Source organism: Triticum aestivum, chromosome 6B (assembly GCF_018294505.1).
Source record: "Triticum aestivum cultivar Chinese Spring chromosome 6B, IWGSC CS RefSeq v2.1, whole genome shotgun sequence".
Taxonomy (NCBI): domain Eukaryota; kingdom Viridiplantae; phylum Streptophyta; class Magnoliopsida; order Poales; family Poaceae; genus Triticum; species Triticum aestivum.
In genome coordinates this window covers 367,043,023-367,061,937 of record NC_057810.1, presented here as the reverse complement: position 1 = coordinate 367,061,937, position 18,915 = coordinate 367,043,023, and the positions used below count along the sequence as shown (strand labels likewise).

General features: G+C 45.1%; 1 protein-coding gene and 1 long non-coding RNA gene across 2 annotated transcripts; both read left to right on the top strand.

Moving 5' to 3' along the window:
* The first annotated feature begins 1,565 nt into the window (after positions 1-1,565).
* On the top strand, positions 1,566-12,518 carry LOC123137175 (uncharacterized). The gene is made up of 5 exons (XM_044556786.1): positions 1,566-1,777; positions 1,867-2,040; positions 10,466-11,639; positions 11,721-12,079; positions 12,172-12,518. Exons 1-5 carry the CDS (start codon positions 1,763-1,765, stop codon positions 12,199-12,201), a joined length of 1,752 nt encoding a protein of 583 aa, XP_044412721.1. The 5' UTR covers positions 1,566-1,762; the 3' UTR covers positions 12,202-12,518.
* Positions 12,519-14,589: 2,071 nt separating this feature from the next.
* Positions 14,590-16,314, top strand: LOC123134143 (uncharacterized). Its single transcript, XR_006465528.1, has 4 exons — positions 14,590-14,668; positions 14,778-15,267; positions 15,408-15,518; positions 16,178-16,314. It is a non-coding gene; the product is annotated as an uncharacterized lncRNA (long non-coding RNA).
* The last annotated feature ends 2,601 nt before the right edge of the window (positions 16,315-18,915 follow it).

The following is an 18,915-nucleotide window of genomic DNA, read 5'->3' as shown; positions in this document are numbered from 1 at the left end:
ATGAGAGTCCATGGTAGAGTATATATAATCTAGAGCAAAAGAGGGAGTTAGGAGAGGGAAACAGGGCCTCATGGCCTGATTTGCACGCAGACAGGGGTCGAACATCTAGGGATATGCCAGACATACGGGTTGGAGGCCTCCGAGTATTATACGATAGGGACACAGGAGATACACAAACATGTTTCAGAATCGTGCCGCAAATCAAGACCCAGAATCTACGTGTCACAAATTGCCTCCCCCACATGAGGTGTTACCGACTAAAGTTGCATTAAGTTTTGTAGAGCTCCATTGCACAAATAATGACCACCAAGAGGGATCGATGCACACAATGGCAATAATGAAACTTTTCAAAATTTCATTGGATTCTAGTTTTCACTGGATATATTGCATACATATAAGGGTGTGACCTGGAAGTAATTTGCACACATACACATACACGATCTTTCCCCAACCGTTCCACACTCGAGCAAAGAAACTATATGTTCCCTCAAAAAGGACAACCTATTCAATGAAAGGCCGACCGACGCAGGCATTAGATTGGTCACCCTGCATACCGTCTGATCACCTGGGCATCAACCGTTGGATCCTACATAAATTTCTTCCTTCTGTCCCCTCAGATTCAATCAAAAAGGCCAGTGAAAAAATTGCCCCCGTGCCCGCGAAAGCTCGTCGTCACTGGCTACCCCCACGTACGTAACACACCCACTAATCTTGTCACTACAGACCCCACTTGGCCGCTCCTAGCAGTGGTAGCCTTGCCATGTTGCCATCGCAACACCTCGCCTCACTAATGTTTCTAGCACCACACTTTGTCGGTCCTAGTAACCATGTCGCTATCGCAACACCTCGTCTCACTGGTTCCAAACCACACCACGACAACATCATAGCTATCCACTCCCTAGCATCGTTGTCGGCAGCTCCCAGCATCCCCGCTTGGGGTTCCAGTATCGACGCGGGCCGCTCAAAGCGTCGCCACTCAGGGTCGCAACATCCTAACTGACCAATTCCATCATCGACGGTGGTCGTCCCCACATCGCTCGTCGCACCATTTAAAGTGGGCTCCGTCCACCCCTGGCAGCATTGATCCGCCTGGGGGTCACGTGCTCTCGCCCTTGTTGCCTTGGAGAAAAAGCAGAGCTCGAGGAGGAAAAAAGCAGGAGCGCCTCGTCATGGCGGTCCTGGCTTGTGGCAACATGCAATGATGGTCAGGGTGTCCAGCAGAACCGCTGCAAATCGGTACCCACTTGCTACGAGCGTTGGTGAGGGAGAGAAGGTGAAGTCGGGCATGCAGAAAACGTTTTTGAGGAGAAAAATCGAGAGGGTAAGGCTAGGAAGAGATTGGTGTGTGCCGGAAAAACGCGTGGCACAAAAGACGCATGGGTGTGGGATCTTGCCTAGATCAGACAGCGCGCGTGCAATCGGCGTGAGCGCCAAGCTGGTCGGCTGATCAAGATCTTTTTCCTCCGTTCTCCCTTTGTAAAGTAATATAAGACGTTTTACATCACTATAGAATGCAATATAGCCAAAGCTGAGGGACCTCTCCGCCAGCCTAGAACATTAGGGAAGTTGAGCCTCCGCCTCCGCCCCCAAAACTCAAGGGGCGCAAAAAATGGAACCGAGCCCCCCAACGGACGGCAGCAGCCAGTAGCGAAAACCAGTAGAGCGGCCGCGGCCGCGCCCACCTTCGCTCCACCCCATCCCATTTCCCCTCCTCTATTCCAACCGCCTTCCTTCCACCTCAGCTTTCCTTCGGCTCAAAAAAATGGCGGACTCGCAGGTGAATTTCCACTTCCAAAACCGAAACCTCCCGCCGCCGGCGCCATCGCAGTCTGCTTCGCGCTGACGGGGTGGTCTTTGTGTGCGCAGGTGGAGGAGCTGCGGAAGGCGTACGCGGCAATCATGCTGAACATGGCCAAGGAGTCGGCGGCGCGGGTGCTGGCGGCGGAGCGGAGCGTGGCGTTGCTGACCGGGGGGATTGCGGCGGCCAAGGAGGATGGCGTCGCGGCTCTCGTCCGGCTGAAGAACATCATGAAGGACAGGGTACGATTGTCCCCCCGTTTGAATCGCTTGCTTTGATTTACTTTGGTTGGATGGATGATTGGGTCGGTGGTTGCGTTCGAGTTGAGTTGTTTTTGCCGATGTGTGAGCGTACGGGAAGTTTGGAGTTCTGGTGTTTGAGAGTATGCGCCTTTTAGGGCAGGTTTTGGGAACCGTTTGCTTAGGTTGTCCTTCGAAATTCTTCTGGTTTCTGTTCGCGAGATGTTGACGGCGCAAATCCCAAACCAAGTTTCTCCGATGTGCCTGCCGTTTGGAGCTTGTTTGAGAGGGTATGTTCTCGCCTTGTTAAGAGATTAGGAAAGCTGGAGCCTGGCGCGATTTCGTGCTTATACTTCATCCACTCTTGATGGAATTTAGACATTTGAAAGGGGATTTTCTCTATCTGATTGGATTGCCGCGGGCTTCCAGACATGGGAAGGTTCTCTTGCTCTTCAGACAATCGGCAGGTTGCTCGAGTAGGACATGGGCATTAAGAAACCTTGTGATTTAGTTTCTCCAAATCAGTTTGAAAAATATGCAGTGTGTTCTGTCATTGCTCGCTCATCCTTCAGTCCTTCTGCAGTTAGCTTTAGAATTTTTTGCTCTTACTGAATATGGTCGCTGGGTAGCAGTCAAGGTGTTGGTTTAACTGATTAGCATGTACACAACGCCCAAGTCTCAGGGGCATACATCTCATACTGTTGATGTTGCTGGAGGTCCAGTGATGTGCTTATATAATTATTAGACATTCCTGCTTTCTGATGGAGGTCTACTACTGTCAGAAGAACCTTTATAATGAAATTACGAAGTACTCCCTCGGTTCCTAAATATTTGTCTTTCTAGAGATTTCAACAAGTGACTACATATGGAGCAAAATGAGTGAATCTACACTCTAAAATATGTCTATATACATCTGTATATGGTAGTCCATTTGAAATATCTAAAAAGGCAGATATTTAGGAACGGAGGGAGTAGGTTCGTTCATATTGTACCACTATTCTGTGTCTTGACTGGTGAACTGTATTTTGTCTTGAGCATACACTTTCCATCGTTGTATTATTTTAGTTGTTGTATAATTTATTCATAATGTAGCATCTAGCCTGCAATGGCGATTTTGTGCGCAACCAATGTTTCATACATAATGAAAAGATTGCTGCTCAACTGCTCCCTTTGGTACATCCGCCTTGGGATGGCCCTTCCTTTGCCAAGTTTCTCCTGGCACTGGGTCTACACCGGTAACAGTGCATCACACTAGCAATGCGTCTCAGCTGCTTATGCCACCTTCAGTTCATTGGTGCCATTCTGACCTTCTGATTGTGAAAGTTCATAGTAACAGTAATATTACTATCATGCTATGTAAAACCCAAATGAATTTTGATTGTTATAATTCAGATAACAATTGGAAAATTCTCCACTCACTAAAGTTCGATGTGATAAGCTAATTATCCTGTTGTGACATATTTTTGTTACGATGGTTTTGGAAATCCAAAAAAATTCATACTTTACTGTTGCAATTCTTTTGTGATATGAGGCAAATTTGGCAATTTGTAAACTCATAAATCGGATGGCATATTGATGATATGCCGTATAGACTACAATATTACCGATCTGCTTTACCAGTCCTTGTACTTGTTCACGTAGTAATTTTGTGATCTGTTCAGATTGTTGTGCTGAAACCATGAAAGGGATGAAGAAGTTAGTTTCTTATAGCAATTTACTTTAACTGTTTGAAAAGCTGAAGTATTTTACATGCGGTGGCACTTCAATGTTGGTGAATATAGTTCCCTAAATCCCGTCCCATTTTTTTTCAAGTGATCTTGTAGATTGAATTTCATTTTTTATGATCATTGCCTGGTAGCGTAGAACCTTTGGAAAGGTGCCATCTTGTTCTAGGCAAATGCAACCATGGTTGTAAAAGGCATTCTTGAATTTAGGCTTGCAACTTGAAGGCCACGACAACTAATCCTGATCTTCTACCCAAACCATTGATAACTCTGAGTCACTGCTAAGAAGCAATGAGCGCACAAGTATCTATTCATTGTCACGTTTAAGAATAGAAGACAAACGTGGTTCATACTATGCGATGGCGGAAACGTCTTGCCCTATCCTGGGCGACGTGCTGCGTGTTATATAGCAGGGGCGCAATAACCCTGAGGCGCATACAAGTTGGTTGAGAAGATAAGAGAATCGGGATACAACTTGGGAAGAAAGAAAGGCAAGAGATAGACTAAGTTACAACCGAACATAGATACGTATCCTAGCCAAACTACCTCCTGAACAACCTGAAGATCCTCCTCTGTCACGTGCATGTGTAGGTGCAATGCGCCATGTATGTTTAACACCCCCCCTTAATCACAACTTCATCAAGTTGAGATTATGCTTAAAATTTTCAAAGCTTCTCACTGGCAAAGCCTTTGTAAATCCATCTGCAAGCTGATCTTTGGAGTGAATAAAGCGAATATCAAGTTGCTTTTGAGCAACTCTCTCACGAACAAAATGAAAATCTATTTCAATGTGTTTTGTCCTTGCATGAAAAACTGGATTGGCAGACAGATAAGTTGCACCAAGATTATCACACCACAGACATGGAGCTGGTGTGTTCTTTATGCCCAGTTCCTTTAGCATGGACTGAACCCAAATAATTTCAGTTGTAGCATTTGTAGCATTTGCCAGTGCTTTATACTCTGCCTCTGTGCTGGATCTAGAAACAGTGGCCTGTTTTCGAGCACACCATGAGATTAGATTTGGTCCAAAAAAGATTGCAAAACCACCAGTGGATCGTCTGTCATCCAGGCATCCTGCCCAATCTGAGTCAGAAAAGGCACTAACAAGATTTGAAGATGACTTGCTGAAATCTAGACCAATGTTCATAGTTCCTTTGACATATCTCACTATGCGTTTTGCAGCAGTAAAATGAACATTAGTAGGTGCATGAAGAAACTGACACACTTTGTTGACAGCAAAAGATATATCAGGTCTAGTCAAAGTGAGATACTGAAGTGCTCCTACCAAGCTCCTGTACTTTGTGCTATCTTCTGAACTCAAGGGATTACCTTCTGTGAGAGACAACTTTTCCGAGCTAGATAATGGAGTAGGTGTTGGCTTACAACCTTGCAGACCAGCCTTTTTTACCAAATCAGCTGCATATTTTAGATGAAACCCACTTGCATGTTTCTTCACCTCAATTCCAAGATAATAGTGCAAATCACCAAGATCCTTTAGAGCAAAATCTGCACTTAGATCTTTCAACAGTCCTGTGATTGCTTCATTTGATGAGCTTGTCACAATGATATCATCAACATATATCAAAACAAATATGCATGTGTTGGACTTGTTGTAGATGAACAAAGAAGTGTCAGATTTTGATGGAATAAAGCCAAGTGCTTGCATTTTATGACAGAGACGAGAGTACCATGCTCTCGGTGCTTGCTTCAACCCATAAAGTGCCTTGTCAAGTTTACACACATAAGAGGGAGAATTTTTGCTTTCAAACCCAGGAGGTTGCTTCATGTACACTTCCTCTTCTAGAACACCGTGAAGAAACCCGTTCTGTACGTCTAACTGTCTGAGACTCCAGCCCCTAGAAACAGCAATAGACAAAACAAGACGGATGGTTGCAGCTTTAACAACTGGACTAAAAGTATCCTCATAGTCAATACCATACCGTTGTTTAAAACCTTTTACAATGAGCCTAGCCTTGTAACGGTCAATTGTTCCATCAGATTTTCTCTTGATCCTGAATACCCACTTGCAATCAATTAAATTTTTACCTTGCTGTGGAGGAACTAGATGCCACGTCTTGTTTTTCTTTAGAGCAATGTACTCTTCATTCATTGCTTTCTTCCACTTGTCATCACCAAGTGCTTCTTCTAGAGTATGAGGTTCACCTGGTTCACCTGTGGAACAAACCATGCCATACTTTGTTACATGTTTGTAATTAATAGGTTGTATTACTCCCTTTTGTAACCGTGTACGCCGAGGAGAAGTGCCCAGATTTTCTGCCACAGACGATCCCGCAGGCTGAACAGGAGCTTCTGCAGGAGTCAATCCCGAGGACGATCCGCGCGCAGCAGCAGCAGATTCTGTCCCGCACGGATTTTCTGTGGCAATGTGTAGCGGCTGCTCGCGGGCAGAATCCGCAGAAGATCCCGCCGCAGCAGCAGGCTCATTATTGCCACATGATGGCGAATCAGCCTCGGGTCTGCCGCCGGTCGGGCGCACGCGCGGGTCAGCGCTGGATCCCGCGCCAGCTTCGGGCTCCACACTTGTCGGGCGGACTGGGTGGCGCCGCTTGTAGTACGCCGGCTGGCTGGTGAAGCGTGCACCGCCCGCGCCAACCCCAGGCTGACAGGTGGCGGATGGCGATTGGTGCGGAGGTGAGGACGCACCGCAGCCCGTGGGAAGTGGCCGCGTGGGATGCGCCTGGCTCGAGGCGGGCGTGCGCGCTGCTGGCGCCCCTGGCGCGTCTGCCGTCCCCGATCCCGAGGCAGATCTGATACGCTGCAGGTGAACGGATCCCGAGGGGGATTTGTCCCCAGATTCTGGACACATGAAATATGGTGCTGGTGCAGGATTTTCTTCACCATTTTCTTCACTGATTTCGTCATTTTCCTTGCTGTTTTCACCTGTAACACCACAAGGCTCACGCATATCATCAGTAAGAGAGTTAGTCAGTAGTTGATCATCACTATTGTTTCCCCCTTGATCAACACCGGAGAGATGAGGAGGCAAAAGAAGAACAACATCAAGGCACTTGACACCTTTATGTAGGGTGCTATAGCCTAGGAAAACACACTGTTTGGAGCGAAACATGAGTTTGCGATTGTTGTATGGGCGAAGATTGGGCCAACAGGCACACCCAAACACACGAAGAGATTTGTAGTCAGGTTTGACATGTAGAAGTCGTTCTAGTGGTGTTTCATTGTTAATGACACGACTAGGAAGCATATTTATGATATGAACTGCTGTGAGGAAAGCCTCATCCCAGAACTTGAGGGGCATAGATGCGCCAGCTAGGAGAGCTAGCTAAACCAACCTCGACTATGTGTCTATGCTTGCGTTCAGCAGAGCCGTTCTCTTGGTGAGCGTGAGGACATGACACATGATGTGAGATGCCAAGGTTTTGGAAGAAGGAATTTAATTTTTCATATTCCCCTCCCCAGTCCGACTGGACAGCAATGATCTTACTGTCGAATTTTCGTTCAACAAGAGCTTGAAAGTTTTGAAAAACTTGAAAAACGTCGGATCTTTTCTTGAGAAGATAAATCCAAGAAAATTTACTGTAGTCATCTATGAAGCTCACATAATAAGTGTGTCTACCAACAGAGCTAGGAGCAGGGCCCTAAACATCAGAGAAGATTAATTGCAAGGGTTTGGTTATGGGATACGGCAATTGATGACTTTTTGCACGTTGACAAGAATCACAAATAGTTTCAAGATTACGCTCACCAACAAATGGGAGTTTATTTTTCCTAAGCAGTTTTTCAACTAAAGAGAAAGCAGCATGTCCTAATCTATCGTGCCACCGTGTTGACGAGAGTTTGGCAGCACCATAGGCTTGTTTATTGAATCTTCTATGCTCCGGAATCAACGGGTAGAGCCCTCGAACGCATCTACCTCGATAGAGCACTTTCTTCGTTGCCTGATCCTTGATCAAGAAAAAATAAGGATGAAACTCAAGAAAGACATGGTTGTCAATGGCAATGCGATGAACAGAGAGAAGATTCTTGTCAGCACTAGGAACTAGCAAAATTTTCTTTAGATGAATTTTGCGGCGAGGGGTACTAAAAAGTGAATGCCAACATGACTAATCCTCATACCTTCGCCGTTGGCAGTGTAGATTTGATCCTTGCCCCGGTATTTTTCTTTCATGGTGACCTTCTCGAGTTCGTTGGTGATGTGGTTTGTGGCCCCACTATCAACGTACCAATTCGTGCCAATGCCGTAGGAACCGTCCGCAGCCGCAGCAACCTTGTCCTCGTCTTGGGAGGAGTCGTCATCGTCATCGTAGCGGTACCAGCAGTCCTTGGCTGTGTGCCCAACTTTGCCACAAATCTGACAGCGGGGCGCATCAGGACGGGACCGGCTGGAGCCGTCGCCGCGGCGAGGCTTGGAGTTGGAGCGGGTGTTGCGAGGGTTGGAGGAGCCGCTGGCGTTGCTGTTTCCTCCTGACCGCCCCTTGTTGCGGGGAGATCCACGCGAGCGAGGGCCGCCACCACGACCACGCGATGCGGCGTTGGCCGAAGACTTGAAGCCACCAGAGGAGCCGTGGAACTGGGCCATGCGCTGGTCAAAATTGCTCAGCATGGCGTAGAGCTTGTCGAGGGTGACGGGCGTGACGCGGGCGTCGAGGGCGGAGACGAGCGGCTGGTAGTCGACGTCGAGGCCGTGGAGGATATACGAGATTAACTCGTCGTCCTGGATGGGTTTTTCGGCGGCGGCGAGTTCATCCGCGAGGCCGCGTAGGGAGGCGAAGTAGGAGGCAACTGATTGATTGCCTTTATGCGCGTTGATGGGCGCAGTCCTGATGTTGTTGACGCGGCTGAGGGACTGGGACGAGTACATGCCCGCCAAGGCCACCCAGAGTTCGCGCGCCGTGGTGATCGCGGTGACCGCGACCAGCACCTCCTTGGAGAGGGTACTCAGCAGATAGCCGAGTACCTGTTGGTCCTCCCGGACCCATAGAGGGTGGAGAGGGTTGGGTGCAGAAGACTCCTTGCCGTCCTTGTCCTTGGTGACATGGAGTCTGGCCGGTTCCGGCGCGGTGCCGTCGACGTAGCCGAAGACACCGGCGCCCCGCAGGTGGGGTGTGACCTGCGTGCGCCATAGCACGTAGTTCGTGCGGTTGAGCTTCTCGGTGACCTGGCCATTGAGGCTAGGTGGAGCAGCGCCGGAGGATGAAGACATGTCTATGCACTGGATGTAGTCGGGAGGCTAGATTGGAAGAGGAAGGGCTCTGATTACCATGTGCGATGGCGGAAACGTCTTGCCCTATCCTGGGCGACGTGCTGCGTGTTATATAGCAGGGGCGCAATAACCCTGAGGCGCATACAAGTTGGTTGAGAAGATAAGAGAATCGGGATACAACTTGGGAAGAAAGAAAGGCAAGAGATAGACTAAGTTACAACCGAACATAGATACGTATCCTAGCCAAACTACCTCCTGAACAACCTGAAGATCCTCCTCTGTCACGTGCACGTGTAGGTGCAATGCGCCATGTATGTTTAACACATACTATTTCTGCAATCCCCCTTTTACAAATCAACCTAGCTTATGTCTCCCTACTCTTATTTTCCTAGTACTAGTTGGTGATTTTAGTCTGTCTACCATCTCCGCGGTCTTGTTTTTTGTAATGTGTATAATTTTTGTATTTTATTATGCTATTTGTTTGTTACTTTTTCTTATTTCTTCTCAAGTTCTATTTAATTGTTTTGACTATTGTAGTTGAATGAAGATTGAGATGCCACATGCTTGCACTTTTTCATTACTCCGGGAGGAATATATGGACATTCAGCTAGTACTCGTAAACAAAAATGAATGCTTTCCCTCTTTAATAAATTTTCATTTCATAGAAACCCAAACCTCTTGCCTAGGGTACATATATAACACATGTCGATTGGCCAAACCAACCCTGCCAGAGTTACAATTTACAAGTGTCTAGGGTTGATGACTGATTGTGATCTTCACCTATGAATCCTTATTGACAGTTGCATGGGCTTGCTGATGGTTGCAGTATCCATTGATGTATGCCTGTGCGGTATTTCTGTCGAATCACTATGTGGCAATGCCAATCACGTGGGAGGATGTTATATTCACATGTTAAGGCCATCGTGCTTGTTCTACTATCTATTGCCAGGATGATATCCTGAATTCCTCCACTGATCTTCTCCAATCATTGATGGGGTTCTATAAATAATAACATTAAGTTATTCGAGTTATGTTGTAGTTATATTCCATTCATATTGTATGTCAATACTTACTCTTCCATCAGCATAGTGAGTAAATCGCTCAGACAGATGGAGAATACTATCTTACATGTGTTGCACTGCCTAGCTTCAGCTCATCGAACGAATCTCCTATATTTTCTAGTGTTCCCTATAAAAATAACACAAGGAAGGTGAGCCAGCTCCCCAACATCCACGGTTGATCCGACCAGACAAGGGCTGCATGCATGCCACATTTTATAGAATCAAGTCTTAATGATACTGACAAGTTGAATAGAATGATTTGCACCAGTCAATTGGATTGATACGCCATGAGCTGTTGATGCTGGTTTTTGTTTAAAGAATGTTTGCAACTGCACCAGTACTTGTCCAGTTAATTTAGCTTTCATTTGCTCGAATATGATTACATTTTTAACTAGCTGTAGCCTTTCTAATTGTCTCAGTTTTAAGTTATGCATGTTTGAAACTTTTTTACATGTTCACAGATGAAGCAGGTGGAATTGCAATCTTTGATACATGTTAGAAAGATCAGTGAACTTCAGGAGCAATTACATGACGCTCGAAATACTGTGGCATCCCTTCAAGTTGAGCTGCAGAGAGCAAATACCGAATTGGAGGAGACACGGAAAACTTTAGCAGAGGAAAGAATGAATATCCTTCCAACCTGTGATAAGATTGGTTCAAATAAAAGCAAGATCTCTCGTTCTAAGGTGCATCTCCAAAATAGAAGTTTGTCATCAAAGGACAAAAATTCCGTTTGCCACGTTTCCAGTGACGCCAAGGAAAATGGAGCTGTTGTAAACATGGAAAACCTGTATCATCGTGGTTCTGGTATGCCATCATTTATAGCAAGAAATAAGAAATGTGAGTTGTATCGTAATGGGTGTACACAGCGCATTCGCGCTCTTAAACAGCGGGGTCCTGCTGCAGACTCCTCTAAACAAAGCAGCAAGGAGGCTAGTGCGTCGAATAACCATTCAAAGACTGGAAAGAGCGATAGTGTTAGGAGCACTAGACAGACGAGATCCACCATCGAACAGATACTTCAAACAAAGTTTGTGGCGAACTGCAAGCGCAAGAGAGGTCAACGGAGCAGGCCTGGTTATAAGCATGATAGTTCTGATGTGCATGTTAAAACAGAAGATAAATCATCTGGCACCTCTGATGAAAACGGGTGTTTGCTGCTTCTTCAGGCACTCGAACATGATCTTTCACCTCCAAATTTGTTTTCCAGACATAGTGGTGAGGGGTTAACTGATTTGAAGGACGATTTGTTGATTGGTGGGAAGGTTGCTGACTTCAATTCTTGCATGGCCTCCCCTGGCCCAATAGATGCATATGCAATCAGCAACATGCGAGCGACAAGGAGAAAAAGATCTAAGATGGTTAGGGTTTTTGAAGCTGTTTGTTCTGAGTCCAAAAGTGTTCCAGGTAACAATCTGCTAAGATCAACCGATGAGGATACCATTTTTGAGAATGGGCAGAGCTCTGAAAGGATAGATGATCACTCTGATACATCTGCCATAAATAATGCTTCCGTTTTAAGTGATATGACTAAAAATCTGATTCATTCTATTGGTGCCAATAATGATCAATTTCAGTCTGGGGACAGCTCCCCACTAGTATTTCAGTCAACCAAAAGTCAAGTTGATGGTGAAGGTACCTATTAGAAACCTTGTGTGTTTACATGAAATACCTTTTTTATGTACATTGAACTCTAACTAGCCTAAAATTATGCAGGTGAATTACGAGCAAAGCACCCTGACTGCAGAACACCGGAGAATAATTCAGCAAAAAAGAAAGAAGTTAAAGTGGATGAAAGTTGCAATTTAACTTCAGACAGAGCTGATCATTTAATCATCAGCTCCTTGGATAAAGAACAAAGCACGAAAGCAGCATCCGGTGTTTCCGTGCAACCTGAAGGCGTGAGATGTATCAAATACACATTCAATCGCAGGAAACGGAAGAATGTGTCTTTGAACAGCAGCAGTCTGGTTAGTCTAGCTGACAAACAAGAGTCTCAGGCAAAGCCTGAGACACAAAATCACTTGGTTGAATCACCTAAAGGCGACAACCAACTAGCCCATGTTGCCCAACAGGTCTGTTATTTTAATTTCCGTGTGCTGCACGTCCACTTACAATTTTGCATTATACGTAACCAAGTGTTTGACAAATTAATCTTGTTTTGCAGCTCATTTTGTTGTCAGAGCTGAAGTGGTAAGAATTTTGCAATGCATAAACCTGAAAGGCCGGATGGGTTCAGTGCAATGATGGTTAAGAGATATGCTTCAATAAGTGATGCAATAGATTCTTCAAGGGACGAGAAACTACATCTGGTGGCAAGCAGAAGCAGCAGCAGCAGCAGAGCGATCAAGAAATCTAGATCGTAGTTTAGCATGCAACAAAGAGTGACTTAACATATACCTCAGCCAGTTGTTATTTTAGAAGAATCTACAAATTAGGTAATGTATTTGGAACTGTTATTTAGTAGATGTTGAATTGAAATTATTGGCTTATAAGCAGGTGATTATTTTTGAATCGGAAAGACTAACGCCCACATGTGTGGCACTTCTCCAACCCCCCCCACACGCCTGGATCGCCGTCGATTCAAACTGGATGAATCTTGGCGTGATGAGGCAGTTTTTGGTTGCCACGTAGGACAAGGGCGTTGTGCGGTGTCTTCGTCAGTTCGCCCGCACACCGTTTCTCCCTCGGCCGTCACCCGTTGCGAGTCGGGGCGTGCGGTGGAACTGCCGTCACGCGTGGCGCGCGGCTTCTGTCGCCGTCTCCCTCGATTGGCCATTTCTCCCTCAGTGCTTCTGCGGTTTCTCCATCACATTCATTTCTCCCCAACCAACCTTCCACAGGCAGTTTCGCTCGATTGAAGGAGAAGACGAGAGGAGGAGGCGGCGGCGGCGGAAGAGTCGACGGCATTCGCGGCTGTTGCTGGTGTTCGCCGGACCGGAGCGTCGTCGCCGGAGCAGCCGCAGTGAGAAGGTAAGGCTGTCGAAGCTTCTGTACTGTCCCCTTTCCTCCCTGGTCTCATTTCTCTCGAGCCCTCCCGAGATTTAGGTGGATTCGCGGCTGCTCCGGCATCCCCGTCGGCGGGGGAGTCGCACGTGTGCTATTTTAGGGCGGCATTGCGCAGCCCCGTCGCCGTCGCGGTGGTAGTCAAGCCGATGAGGCTCGCCCGGTTGGCAATTAGATTCCTGCAATTACATGCGTGAGCGATTCCGTTTCTAATTGTTAGTTGTGATTTGTCTTGAAGGCTACGATCTTCACTGTTTTAGGGCGATGTTGCTGTTGAATTGAGGGGTATGATAGTTGTGCATGAACCCTAGATCTAGTTAGGTGCATTCAATGTGTAGGATCATGGCAGTCATGGCAATTTCAACACACTTGTTTTTATCCACAACTATCCTCATTGATGGCAACTATTTTTCTGAATCAACTATGTCAGGTTGCCATGTCCTGTGTAGGATAATGGCAGTTTATGAGATCCAAACTCAAGGAGTGATAGTTGTGTTTCTGAATCAACTATCCTTCTAAGTGGCAACTAATTCTGTAAATCAACTATGACAGTTGCCATGTCATATGTAGAGTAATGGCAGTTTTGTATGTACCATGTACTCACTTCGTTGCCATACTGTTTTGTGATAGCACAATATATTTGACTGCAGTACATGGCAACTCATTTTTTTTCACCAGGCCAATGTGTGAGTTGCCACATTACATGTTGTGGACTGGCACACTCTGCTATTCATGATTTTCTCATCCACACTCTTCACTCTATATATATTCAGAACAGAGCAAATCAGAGTTAGTGGCGGAGGCAGGGGGTGCTGGTAGGGGCCTTGGCCTCCCCTATGCTCTCATAAATACACATATTTGTACTCCTAATCCTCTATTTGTCAGACAAAATTAGCTATGTTTAGGAGATTTGGCACCCTCTAACATTATATAACATGTTTTGGCCCCCTCTATATTCAGTTTCTGGCTCCGCACTGAGCAAAGTATATATTCAGAGTTCTCAAAGCAGAGTATGTATTCATCGAATCTCTTGTCTTCTCTTGTCATATACTGTTGGTAGCCAACAAAGACATTAATTCCGACGGTATTGGTTGTGTATATCCGAACAACTGAATCAATCAATCAATCAATCAATCAATCAATCAGTGCCTTAGTTGCCACATCTTTTTGTTATGTTAACATGGCAACTTGAACCTAGTAGATGTGGCCTGTGCTTTTATTAAGTCAATGTGTTAGTTGCCACACTGATTGTTGGACAATGGTAGTTGGGTGCTCCAATGTACTGCCTTAGTTGCCATATTGTTTATTTTACCAACATGGCAACTGCATTCTTAAGAAGCAAACACATATCCAGTTGCCATGTTTTTGCACATGCTTTTCCATTGGTTATTTTTTTGCCTTTTTGTGCATGTTCAACACATGGTAATTACATCCTTTCACATGCTAAAACTTTGGGGTAAATATGGCAGTTTTCATTTTTGTTATTGATGATATCCAGTGATTCGTTACTTCGTGTATCACTTTCTGCATCTGTCGGATGTGTTTTAATTTCACACTAATGTGTTTTTGCTCTTACCGTAGTAGATATGGCTCGTGGTGACCATCAATATGATGATGATGACTTCATGGAGCCACCGCCACAGAATCGTGGGGATGAGGTCACTCTCCCCCTATGTTTTAATTGATACTGAGTTTTCATTCTTCTGTCAGAACTAATTTTTACTACATTGAAACATGGCAACAAATGATCCTTTTTGTGTTATGCAGAAGAAGAAGCGTCAGCGCAATAGGGCTTTGCAAGAATGACTGACTATACTGACAGAGGGATTTACTGATGAGCAGAAGGCAGCTGGCGGTGAGATGGGTATGCAGGCTCTGGTGAAGGTTCGGTGCATGAACCTAGTAAACCCTGTATGCGATTGGCTCGATGAAATATGTGAGCCTGCGTCTAGGGAATTCATGATTCCGGGATGTGGAAGATTGTCTTTGAATGAGGAATCTGTGTTCTGCACTTTGGGTGTCCCCCGTGGAGAAATCAAAGTCCCTTATGAGGTGAACAATAAGATTGAGGAAGCTTTGTTCGCCCGTTTGTTTCCTGGAATGGCATCCATGCCTAATACGACTGTACTAGCAACTTCGTTGGAGGGGATGACAAACCATGGCGAGGTTTTTAAGATGAAGTTGCTCATGTACTTGATCTCGACTGTATTTGCGCCTACCACATCTCTTCTCCCAAGCAACAAGTGCCCCTATCCTAGTGAATGCTCTCTCTCTCTCTATTCTTTTACATACAATCTTTTGTTTTTGATGTCATGCAGAAGTTAGTCACAATCAGTTTTTCATGTTTTTATTGAATGCTGATGCAATATCTTTTTGTCCCGAATTGTGTTCGTGCAGGCGAAGCTGAAAGATGTTAAAAATATGAATTGGTGTAAATTCATTGCCGACTTCCTGCATGATGCATTCTTAACTAAGATGTACCAAAAGGGATGTCGCTTGCATCTAATGGTATCTCCCCACTCTTTATGCAAATGCTCTTAGCATGGTTCATTCTTTCATAAATCAACATTGCAGCTATTAATAAGTGCCAACCAAACAGTTTTTGCATTTTGGTATCTCTGTTTGGTCATAATCTGAACAACCCATAGTTCTTGACAGAGCTTTTATCTGATTTTTTATGGCAATCATTGTCGATCGTGCATGGCAACCCTTTGTTATCTTTTGTTTGTGACTTTTTCATGTCAAAGTGAAGTTTGTTTGATACATGGCAACTGTAGTTGGTGTATACAAGACAATTTCATTTTTCTAGCTATAATACACATAGTGATCACTTCCTATGTTCATTTCTCTTTATACAATCTGGATGGCAACTACCATGTTGAACTGGTGGCAACTAACAATATAATAACATGGCAACTGCTAACATAACATGATGGCAACTAACAACATAGATAGGTGGAAACTAAGAACATATATAGATGGCAAATCTTTTTCTTTCCTTTTTTAAAAAACTCGTGACTCAAGGGGCATTGTACTACCAATGACGTTTAAACCGTGGTCATTTTCCTTTTCTTTTTTCCGTCATTTCTATATGTTTTCTTTTTCCTGCACAACATTTGATCATTGTCATATTCCACTTACTTTGCTCGCTTTATTGTGCAAACCAGCTCATGTACGTCGATAGTCTTGATTTGTCCACTGTGGACTTCACTGAGATAGGAGGCCCGCCGCCTCCACATAAGTTTGTTGTCTCTGCATGGACGTATGATGCTGCCAAGGCTGTACTTGCTGCAAACAGGGTATCTGATACAAAATATGGGAAACTGGAGGTTAGTTGTGTCTTCTTTTACACCACCTAACCGCTTCCATCATGGCTAACGAGTCATAAAGAACTTGGCAACCATGGTTGACTGCACATGGCAACCATACTTGTCTCCATACAGAAACTCCGTCGTTCCCCATTGAAACTCCTTTCATTTTTGAATTATTTAGTTGTTTTTGCTTTTTTTCAGCTGATGGCCAAGCATGCTATAGACTACAGTGTGTTTGGTGGGTCACAAAACTTTGGCAAGTGGATGGATGTGCATTCAGCTCCATCTTGTCCCGCTGAGATAGTCAAGCATGTTTATTTGTTTTCTGAAAATATTTTTTATATTGCATTTGATTGCTCTTTTATGGTTGTTCTACCTTATTTTTCCAATCACGTGTCTTAATATGTTTTGTAGTTTGTTACTTTTTGTTTTCTGATCAGGCGAGGGCACCTGTTGAGCACCTAGTTGGACAGTTCGCTTCTGGCATGACCATCTTGCTTGATAAGTTGGTTGAGGGTTGGACATCACTTAATGGATCTGATAGCGACGTGGTTGCGAGGCACTTCACATCATTTATTGGAGAACGGACACATCATCCAACTGGTTGCCGTGGCTAGTATGACTACAACAGCTCTCAGGAGCTTCCTGACACGCAAGATGAGCTAGATGGGGATGGTTTTTGTAACGCCCCGGACACACCCGCAGGTGGTCGTTACTACAAGTTGGTATCAGAGCCTCGACCGACCATAGGAGCCCCCTTGTTTGTTCATAGCATGGCCATTGTTGAGTCTAGAAGAAAACTATTTCTGAGTCTAGTTATATCGGAGAGTAGGAATTATTTTTACTCCTCAGTCCCTTCGTCGCTCTGGTGAGGAATCTTGACATAGGTGTTTTGATATGCTCCTCTCCCCCTTCAAATTTTCTTTAGGATCATACAATTGGTTTTTCGATCATTGGTTCGTAGTTCTTTTTAGCAGGTGCATCTCTCGTCAAGTTGACTCGGCCCTCTTGGGCTTTTGTAAGATCAATCCTCAGTTCGTTCTCAATGAAGTTATTTTTCCGTCCTCAGTTGATTTCTTTTTCCTACCCGCCCACCCTTTTTCTTCTCAGAGCCAGAGTCCGTAATCGAGTATCCATCCTACTCATGCGAAGCCTTTGCATTATTTCAACTGGTGTTTTCTCTTCAAACTATTCGGCAGTTCTCCCTTCCAAGTTACCTTTGTTTTTCCCGCCCTCCCACCCCTTTTTCTTCCCGGAGTCTGTGTCTCTAGTCGAGCATCAATTTCATTCGTGCGGAGCCTCTTTAGTCTTTCGTCAATTATTTCAATCCATGAATTCTCGTCTCGTTTGACATTCTTCATCTCTTTTTTCTTCTCCGGTGGACTCTATTCAAGTTTTTCGGGTTGATCATATTCTTTTCCTTGGATAAAGTGTTTTCCCTGCTCGTTCGCCTCTCGCCATTTAATCGCTCCAGAGTGCAGAAGACATCTCAGGAGATTCATTTTGTTCCAATTAATTCAAGGTTGTCACCTCATTCAAATATTTCAATTGTTCTGGTGCATCGTCTATCTCTTCAACAATATTTTCCAACGGTGTTTTCTCTTCAGTGGGCCCTAACCCACAGGTTTATTCCCAGGATCTTACCTGACTCTTCTAATTATTCCGGAGCTATTCCCAATTCTTTTTAAAGTGTGATGTAAGAATTGATTCCATCAATCACATGCCTTCTCCAAGATCGCTTTCAAATTCTTTGCATCTTTGGTTCAACCCTTCCTCCTTTCATTCTCCCGGAGTATCTCAGTAATTTTGGTCGTGTTTCTCATCGTCATTTGAAGACCGAAGAGGAGTGTCTCCATTCCTTCCATTTTCAGTTGGAGTGCTGCCAAATTCTTATGTTTTTATTCCTTTCCTATCTTATTCTAACCGGAGTGGTTTCAGAGTCTATCTTATTCCATGAGCTTTTGATTCTCGTCATATTCGTCGTTCCTCTTTTCTACCCGAGTGCTCTCGATCTTGTTCATCTTTTCTCTTGCGTTCTTACTTCACCTCTTCCTCTTTCTCTTCCGTCTCGTTCCTAAGATCTCGGGACGAGATCTGTTGTTAGTGGAGGAGAGTTGTAACGCCCCGAGACCGATGCGCCAGATGTCTTCCAGTTATTTTCCATCGTTGCCATGCCATTTTCTTGCGTGTTGCACTTTGCCATGTCATCATCTGCATTTCATCTGCATGTTTCTCAAAAACTGCATCCGTTCGGGTTCCCCCGGTTCTCTCCGTTATCCGTTCTGAGCCCAGACTCACTCGCACGCGCCCGCGGCACCTCCGAAATATTATTTTATAAGTGGCATAAAAATGTTCTCGGAATGGGGTGAAACTTGGCAAGCGGTCTTATTATAGTGTAGGTTGACCGCCTGTCATGTTCCGTCGCATTCGGAGTTCATTTGATAGCTGAACCGTTAAACTTATAGCCGCAATATAGCCGGTTTAACGCCGGACGTTTTCCGTCTCCGAAAACTGTTGCCGGGCTGCCATCCTCCCTCTCTTCTCAGCCCACGGCCTCTTCACAGCCACTAAACTAGCCCACCTAGACCCCCTCT

Coding starts and splice junctions, on each gene's coding strand:
- LOC123137175 (XM_044556786.1), top strand. Junction 2,041..10,465: donor AGAACATCATGAAGGACAGG/GTACGATTGTCC, acceptor ACATGTTCACAG/ATGAAGCAGGTGGAATTGCA. Junction 11,640..11,720: donor AAGTCAAGTTGATGGTGAAG/GTACCTATTAGA, acceptor AAAATTATGCAG/GTGAATTACGAGCAAAGCAC.